Source organism: Pogona vitticeps, chromosome 3, assembly GCF_051106095.1.
Source record: "Pogona vitticeps strain Pit_001003342236 chromosome 3, PviZW2.1, whole genome shotgun sequence".
Lineage (NCBI taxonomy): Eukaryota > Metazoa > Chordata > Lepidosauria > Squamata > Agamidae > Pogona > Pogona vitticeps.
In genome coordinates this window covers 265626404-265635590 of record NC_135785.1, presented here as the reverse complement: position 1 = coordinate 265635590, position 9187 = coordinate 265626404, and the positions used below count along the sequence as shown (strand labels likewise).

At 54.5% G+C, this 9187-nt stretch overlaps 1 protein-coding gene across 1 annotated transcript; it reads right to left on the bottom strand.

Annotated features, from left to right (window-relative positions):
• Window positions 1-209: 209 nt before the first annotated feature.
• Window positions 210-1837, bottom strand: LOC110078124 (hemoglobin subunit beta-1-like). The gene is made up of 3 exons (XM_020791897.3): window positions 1605-1837; window positions 1255-1477; window positions 210-503 (listed from the first exon to the last, which is right to left on the bottom strand). Exons 1-3 carry the CDS (start codon window positions 1694-1696, stop codon window positions 375-377), a joined length of 444 nt encoding a protein of 147 aa, XP_020647556.3. The 5' UTR covers window positions 1697-1837; the 3' UTR covers window positions 210-374.
• Between the last annotated feature and the right edge of the window lie 7350 nt (window positions 1838-9187).

Sequence of the window (9187 nt, the reverse complement as noted above, 5' to 3'; positions counted from 1 at the left end):
AGGCGCCCCTTCTTCTCCACCCTCCACCGCCCTCTGCCTGCTTCCTCTGAGGCGGCTGGGCATGGGGGGCACCGGCACACACGCCTGGACCATCTCCTGCGCAGAAGGCAGAGGTGCCAGGGCCCTGCCCGGCCACCCAGGGCGGATGGAGGCTGCCCCTTCCCCGCCCGCCCTCCTCCCCGCCCTGGACAGAGACAAGCAGAATCAGCTCAGGTGCAGAAGGCAGCCTTTATTGGAGGCAGGATTGTGCTGGGCAGGGGCTGCGCGCAGGGGAGGGGAGGGGGTGTCCCCGCGGTGGGCGGCTGCCGGGGGACGCCGGGGGGGGGCGGCGGCTTCTCCCTGGCGGCGGCAGCGGCGGCGGCGGCGGCGGCGGCTCAGTGGTACCGGTGGGCCAGGCCGTGGGCCACCACCCCGGTCAGCTTCTGAAAGGCCGCGTGGCAGGCGGGGGTGAAGTCCTTCCCGTAGTGGACACCCAGGACGGTGAGGATAATGTCGCCCAGGAGCTGCGAAGGGAGAGGAGAGAGACGTGAGGCCTTGGCCACCTGCCCCGGCGCCCACCCACCCACCCAGCCCCTTCCTCCTCCTCCTCCTCCTCCTGCCTTCCTCTCTGCAGGCTAGGAGCCTTTTCCTCCGCCCGATCCCCCCCCCCCACATCCCACATCCCAGCCCCAACCCCGCGGAACCACAGCCAGGCACACGGGTCCTCCTGGCAGCAGAAAAGGACACGCGGGAAGGGCGCGCGTGGGGATCGGGCGCTGGAGAGAGGTTGTTCTTCCTGCGTGGCTGACCGGGAACCAGGTCCCCCTCTGAGTGCCCGGGACGGGCGCCGGGAAGGCGAAGGGGTGGATTCTCCCCGGCCGTGCCGGGCAGGCAGGGCGCCGCTCGAGCCCCCTTCGCCCTCCAGCTCAACGGGTGGTGCGCCTCGCCCTGGGAGGGAGGCTTGGCCTCCTGCCCCTCCTTGCCCGGCGCCTCGGAACTGGGGGTCGGCGCAGAACAGGCGAGCGGCAGCCCCCCCCCCCAAAATCTCTTCGCCCGGGCGGCTCCGTTCCGCTCGGCTGAACTTATCGAGGGAGCCAAGCCGGGTGGGGTGAGGGGGGGCGGCCTTGAAAGACGACCCCAGGACTCCCCTTGCCCTGGTGAAGGGCCCCTGCAATAGTCCACTGGAGAAGGGAGCCCCAGACAAACGCCCTGCTCCCCTTCACGCACGCACACACGCACACGCACACACACACACACGTGTGCAGGCAGCCTCACCCTGAAGTTCACCGGGTCCACGTGGAGCTTGTCACAGTGGAGCTCGCTCAGCTTGGCGAAGGTCTCCTTGACGCTGTCCAGGTTCTTGACGGCATCCCCGAAGGAGGTGAGCACCTTCTTGCCGTGCGCCTTGATTTTGGCATTGCCGAGGATGGCCTGGGCGTTGGAGAGGTTGCCGAACTCCGTGAAGAACCTCTGGGTCCAGGGATACACGATCAACAGGCTGGAGGGAGGGAGGGAGGGGGAGAGGCATGGTTCTCTTAGCCAGAAAAGGAGGGACCCCCAGCGGGTCTCAGGGCGGCGCCCCCCCCCGCTCGCCCCCCCCCCCGGCCGCGCGCTCCCGGGCTTACCGGCAAAGGCATTCGCCACCAACATTGGCCACGTCGACTTTGCCCCAGAGGGAGGTGATGAGCTGCTTCTCTTCCGCTGTCCAGTGCACCATGGCGGAGGTGGAGGTGGAGGGCTGTGGACGGGCGTCGCTCTCAGCCGAGAAAAGGTCTTGATCTTGAACTGATCCGAGGTCTCCCTGCAAGGCGGCTTTTATACCTTGGGCCGAAGCACCTCCTCCGGGCCGAGGGATGGGTGGCCGGCGGGTGGATCTGGGCGCCTGAGCTTGTGGGCTGAGGAGGGCGAGGGCGCGGGGTGGGGTGGGTGGGAGGCCCCTTGCAAGGTGCGGCTCCGCCGGGTGAGCCGAGATAGCTGCTGCCCAAAGAGGCCCGCCAGCCTGGCCATCTTTATCAGCTCTCTTCTCACACACACACACAGAGAGAGAGAGAGAGAGTTACAGCAGCTCCACTGGCTGCTGATCTGCTCTGGGGCACCCTTCAAAGTGCTGGTTCTAACCTATAGAGCCCTAAACGTCTTGGGTCCAAACTCTCTCAAAGCCTGCATGTCCCTTGATGAGCCTGCTCCAGTGTTATGGTAATCAGGAAAGGACTTTCTCTGGGTCCCCAATCCATTTACAGGGACATTTGATGCGGGGACACAGGAGAGGGCCTTCTCTGCGGCTGCTCCCAGACCTTGGAACTCCCTCCCACTGGAGGCTAAGCTACCCCATCTTGGCTGTCCTTCTGCAAGCAGACGAAGACCTGTCTCTTCGGACAGGCTTCTCCTTAGTGACTGGCAGCCTGAATGAGGTTTTAAAATGAGATGATTTGTTTTTCTTGCTTTTGAATCTGTCTTAGTAAAGGTTTTATTACTCAGTACAGTGGACCCTTGACTTACAGATGGCCCGACTTACAGACTTTTCGAGTTAGAGACTTCTCTGGCTGCAAAATTTAGGTTCGACTTGCAGCCGGAGAATTGACCTTCCAACCCAGAAAAAAAACAAAAACAAAATGGAACAAAAATGGCCGGTTATGGCAGTGGTCCCCAACTTTTTCAATGCCAGGGACTAGTTTTGTTGAAGACCATTCTTCCAAGGACCGGGGGGGGGCTGCTGCTGCGGCGTCCATAAATGGGGGGGGCTTGGGGGCATCCGTGCGTGGGGGTACTTGCTATGCAGTAGTATGTTATGCCATCATTAAAAGTGCCTCTGAGGAATCCCAAGTAAAGATCAGCTGTGCTAGTAGGTCTTTCCTGACATTTTCGTAGTCACATCCTACACCAGAAGCCATGGTCCACAGAGAACTTTAAAAGCACCAGAGGGACTTCATTGTTAAAAAGGTATCAGTCAGGAGAAGGGTATAAAAGAATTTCCAAGGCAATAGATATACCATGGAACACAGTCATCATCAAATGGAGAAAAGATGGCACAATAGTGACATTACCAAGAACTGGACGTCCCTGCAAAAGTGATGAAAAGACTAGAAGAAAATTGGTCAGGTGAGGGAGGCTGCCCAGAGGCCTACAGCAACATTAAAGGAGCTGCAGGAATATCTGGCAAGTACGGGCTGTGTGGTACATTTGACAACAATCTCCCGTATTCTTCATATGTCTGGGCTGTGGGGTAGAATGGCAAGATGGAAGCCTTTTCTTACAAAGAGAAACATCCAAGCCTGACTAAATTTTTCAAAAACACCTCTGAAGTCTCCCAAAAGCATGTGGGAAAAAGTGTTATGGTCTGATGAAACCAAGGCTGAACTTTTCAACCATAATTCCAAAAGATCTGTTTGGCGCAAAAATGACACTGCACACCACCAAAAGAACACCATACCCACAGTGAAGGGTGGTGGTGGCAGCATCATGCTTTGGGGCTATTTTTCTTCAGCTGGGACAGGGACCTTAGTCAAGCTAGAAGGAATTATGAACAGTTCCAAATACCAGTCAATATTGGCACAAAACTTTCAGGCTTCTGCTAGAAAGCTGAACATGAGGAGGAACTTAATCTTTCAGCATGACAACCACCCAAAGCAAACATCCAAATCAACAAAGGAACGGCTTCACCAGAAGATCGACATTTTGGAATGGCCTAGCCATAGCCCAGACCTGAATCCGATTGAATATCTGTGGGGTGATCTGAAGAAAGCTGTGCAATCTGACAGATTTGGAGCGCTTTGGCAAAGAAGAGTGGGCAAATATTGCCAAATCAAGATGTGTCACACTGATAGACTCAAACCCAAAAAGGCTGGGTGCTGTAAAAAAAATCAAAAGGTGCTTCAACAAAGTATTAGTTTAAGGGTGTGCACACATATGCAACCATATTATTTCAGTTTTTTATTTTTACTTCCCTCCACCTAAAATATTTCAGTTTGTTGTTCAATTGAGTTGTACAGTTCACAGGTCTCAATAAAGGTGGAAAAAGATCTATCTGAAATGATTTATCTTTGTCTCATTTTTTTACACCACAGACAGTTGACATTTTAACAGGGGTGTGTAAACTTTTTATATCCACTGTATTTGTTTGAACTTTTTTTTAGTATTTATATGCTCACTTGGGTTAACCTTAATTTTGTCTTTTAATGTTGTAAAGAAAGAACTGCCTTAGTTCCCTTCAAGGAGAAAGATGTGGTAAAAATATTTTAAGTAAATAAATAAGTCCACATTAAGACTCAATAAGAACAGAAGCAGGCAACCTGATGCCCCTCCAAACATTTCAGACGACAATCTCCATCATTCCCAAATACTAACCATGTTGTCTGGGGTACAATCTGGACCTATTAGTTTTACAAAAGACTTGCTCATATGCTGCAGCTCTGTTCTGGTAAAAGGCAGAAAGGGGACCACCAGGAGGGGATTTTCCACCCCAGTCGAGCCAAACCCCCCCCCTTTCGTGTAATGGTTGCTGCTGGGGCCATTGAGCTGGCCTCCCTCCTCCCTCTGCCCAAGCCCCTCCCGCCCCCTCCGATAGAAGTCCATGGCTTTGAGGCTTTCTCACCTCTGAGGCAGCAGCAGCAGCAGCAACAGATTTTCAAGCCAAGGCAAGCCCACTCTGCCCCTCCCTTTTTGTAATGGCTGCCGCTCTGTCCCCGCGGCCCAGCTGATGTCTCCTCCTCGGGGACCGGCACCAGGCCCTGGACCGGGGGTTGGGGAACCCTGGGTTACAGCATTAATCGGTTTTCAATGCATTGTAGGTCAATGGAGACTCGACCTACAGACTTTTCGACCTGCAGCCACCCTTCCAATACGGATTAATTCCGCAAGTAGAGGGTCCACTGTAATGGGCCTCAACAGATGGGAAACCCTGACATCTGAGCGTTCAGCCTGGAGGCAGGCAGTACAGCACGGCCTCTCCCAATTTGAAGAGACCCTTGTCCAGCAGGGCGAGGCAAAGAGGCCGTCCTGAAAGCAGCAAAATCAGGGAGCTGGTCAGGGGACAGACTGTATTTGTCTTCAGGGTGGAAGAGATTGTCACTCTCGAACTGGCCTTCTCAGCCACACTGGACACTGTTCCAAGTCCTCCATTCAGAGCACGTGACCATCATATCTGAAGGATGCCTACTAAAACATTTATGTATGTATTGTTTTCTGTCAAGTCAATTCCAATTTCTGGAGACCCTTTCCAGGGTTCCCGAGACAGAGAATACTCAGAAGTGGTTTTCCATTCCCCTCTTTTGTGTGTGTGTGTGTGTGTGTGTGTGTGTGTGTGTGTGTGTGTGTGTGTGTGTGTGTGTGTTTGTGTGTGTGTGTGTGTGTGTGTGTGTGAATTGTACCCTCCACCTTACCGAATGTTGCCATGTAACATTTATTTAATTCTTTTTCAATCTTTGAATAACTCACTGTTTTTTGTTTTCGAATATTGTCTTTTTTAATCATGTCAGCTGCCTTGGGTCCTTTTAAAGGAGAAAGGCAGGAGTTTAAAACATTATAAAAAACAATTATGGGAATGTGGTCCCTGGCACTGCCTCCCTCAGGGCTTGGGACCCAGAGGGGAAGAACAAGCAGCCTGTATGTAGCACCTCTTGCTGGCAGGGGGAGATGGCCGAGGGGGGGGCACGGGGCGGCATGGTTTAAACCACAAGAGAGCCACCAAACCACCTCTTTGCCAAGGATCCCTGGCCTTACGTTGAGCTTCTGGCACCCCACGGCTCCCGCTCTCTTCTTTACCTCTTGTTTATGTCTCCGTTCCTGGAATCATGCCTTGCTGTGGGGCAAATCCCCATCTCCTGTTGGGTTTGGGTGCAAGGGAAGCATTCCCTCTGGCTTCTCTCCTGGCCATCTCCTATCCAGGCAGTAGCCGGGCCTGACCCTGCTGAGCTTCCATAATCAGTGGGATGGGATCAGGGGTGTGCGTAAAGTGTAGCTCATAAAGGGACAGAGACCCCCCTGTTGTTGTTGTGTAGCTGTCAAGTCATGTCCGACTCTTCGTGACTCCTTCAACCAGAGCACGCCAGGCCCTCCTGTCTTCCACTGCCTCCTGGAGTTGGGTCAGATTCATGTTGGTTGCTTCAATGACACTGTCCATCAATCTCATCCTCTGTCGTCCCTTTTTCCTCTTGCCTTCACACTTTCCCAACATCAGGGTCTTTTCCAAGGAGTCTTCTCTTCTCATGAGATGGCCAAAGTACTGGAACCTCAGCTTCAGGATCTGTCCTTCCAGGGAGCACTCAGGGTTGATTTCCTTCAGAACAGATAGATTTGTTCTCTTGGCCTCTAGGTTTAATTGGTTGTGATTTCCTGCTCGGATCCTGCTGCCAATTTGTCCCCTGGGTCTTTGTGTGCCTGTGGGCAGAACTGGTGGTATGTGTGTATGCGCGCGCATGTGAGCGCATTTGGCTGGAGTTTCCTGTGAGAAGAAAGTTGCAATAGAATGCTTAGAGATCATCATGTGCTCTGACCAATTATCTCCAATGAGCTAAGGAATCTCCAGGCTCAGGTGCCTGGCTTTGAAGAGGAGCATCAGGAGGTTCAAGAAGAATCCCCAGAAGCAGCTCAGGGTATCAGGATTCCACCCAAAAGCTTGGGGCCCTGCTATCAGCTCCCCACATCCCTTCCCCCCCCATACCTAGAGGCTGGTGGCTGGTCCTCCCCGGGGCCTTCTTCCTAAGCCCTTCCCTTCTGACTGAGGAGGCCAAGGGTGCCCACGTGGATCTCCTTGGGCTTCACCCTGGAGATGATGGGGTTGAGAGTGGGCGGCACCAGCAGGTAGAGGCTGGCCAAGAGGATGTGGACATGATGGGGGATGTTGGGGCCAAGGCGGAGAAGACCCCAAAGACACAAGCATCTGTCCCCCAGGTGCCAAAGGCTTTGAGCCGACCCGGGATGCCCGTCAGCAGGGAGAAGCCTGGGGGAGTCAAGGAGAGGTGGAGGTGGCCAGGAGGATGGGCGGCAGGCGGACGGTGCTCCTCCGCAAAGCCTGGATGAGGGCAGAAGCAAAGGCCAGGGTTAGGAGTCCATAGGGTGTCTTCTTCCCGGGGGGGGGGGGGCGGGGGGGGGGCGGGCGAGGGCCCTGCAGGGCTCCTTCTCGGCTCCCCACTCCAACCCACTTCTGAAGCGGTTCCTTGCTCCAGGAGGTCCCCCTCGTGTGGATCTACAGGAGGGCAAAACGGCCCAGGGCATCGGCTCCGCCCGTCCCTTCGCGGCCAGGAGGAGAGAGGAGATAAGAATCCAGCACCAGAAAGGAGGAACCACGGGGGGGGGCGCGGGGGGCGGAGGCGGGCGGGGGGGGGAGAGACAGAGAACGAGAGAAAGCAAAGAAAGGGAGAGGCCAGCTGGGAGGGTTCGCATTTTCCAAACCTGGGAAGGGAGGGAGGGAGGGAGCAGCTCTCAGCCACCCCCCACCCCGGCTCTTGGACGGTGCGCGTTATCCGCGTGTACGGGAAGCTTCCCCCTCAGGAGGGTTTGCAGGATGCCAGAACGAACCGTCTTCTCCTCAAGCAACGAGGTGCCCTCTTGGGGTGTGAAAGAGGTGCCCCCAGCCTTGCCCCGTGCTTTGGCAGGGTGGACGTGGCCAGGCGGTGGGCATCCAGGGAAGCCCCCTCCTCCTCCTCCTCCCGAGTCTTGAGACGAAGGGGCTCCTTTCCGTTCCCCAAAGCAAGAGGAGGCGGCCAGGGGGTGTTCTTTGGAAAAGACAAAAAAAGTCGGCGGGCGGGCGGGGCTCCTTCCTTTCCCGGCCAGCTCTCTTCCTTCTCTGAATACCACCCATCCCTACGTCTTAGCCACCTAAGACCCCCGCCCCGCCTACCCACTTTCCGTGCCCAGGGCTCAAAGGTGGGCCACATGCCCTCCCCTACGGCTCTGTGGGGCCCAAGCAAGCCTAACGCGCAGGGCCCGGAGCGACCCACTGGGGCTGCTCTCCTGCGTTCGCTTGGCCACGGTGCATCTTCCTTCGTACTCTTTTCTTTAACTTTGAAGAACGTTTTTAAACTGGGTAGACCACCGCCCAAAGCTGGACAACATGCACGCAAGTGTGGATGGAGCGAGAGAGCCATCAGAGGGGATGTGCTCAGCCCATCTCCCTCTTGAAAAAATAAAGGGGTCCTTCTTGGAGGAAGAAGGCACACACGAGAGAGGAGGGGCAGGAAGTGACCAATGCCCAGCAGCGCCCCAAGAAAAGGGTAGACCTGGGTGCTGGGCAGGACCACCCACTGCATCCTGAGGGGACGCCATTGATCGGCATATTCCAACACCCCTTCTCAGATAACGGTGTTCCCGAATCAATCAGATTCCGTTTTCCCTGCAGATGTTGGAATCTATCCCTAGCCAATGGCTTAGTTAGGATATCTGCGGTCATGTACTTAGTGGGACAATACTCCAATTGTAAGAATCCCTCTCTTTGCATCTCTCTTCTCATGTGGTGCTTAACATCAATGTGTTTCATGCACCCACCTGTCTTTTCTGACAAGGAAAGTCTGATGCAACTTTGATTGTCCTCCAAATCCCTAATTGGAGCAGGTTCATCTACTTTGAGGTCTGCAAGCAAGAGCTTGAGCCATACAGTTTCATCACAATCTGCTGCTCCGCTCCTGTAGAACAACAAGCTAAGCTACCTTGCTTGCGGCTAATCAAATTCATAGGTCCATTCCCATAGAAAAATGCATGCCCACTACTATTGGAGTTACAATTGGCTACGTATGTGTTCTGCCCACTCTGCATCAGTAAACCCCACTAGTCTAGGATTTTCTGTAGATGGTAATTTAAGCTTTAAATGTACAATACCCTTTAGCTATCTCACCACCTGATTAATCCCGGTCCAGTCCCTTTGGGTACGTGAGCTGGTCCTTCTGACAGGAGTTGGCAGAATATCATGAACTCCCTCCAGCACGCTGGCTCTGGAGTAAACCTTGAGGCAAAATCTGGAGTCATAGTCCCAGATGCAGTTTGTGACGTTCTGGCAACTCCTGCGACGTTACTGGAACTAGTTGTATGGGCTTCTGCTATTCCATTGGACTATTTCAGTGATGTGGAGAGGGGGGACTTGCTTGGGTAACAACCTATCCTCCATATTACAGTGGTGCCTCGCATTAAGACGTTAATTCGTTCCAGCGAAATCGCTGTAGAACGAAAATGTCGTAAAGCGAAATTAAAAAGCCCATAGAAATGCATTAAAACCTGT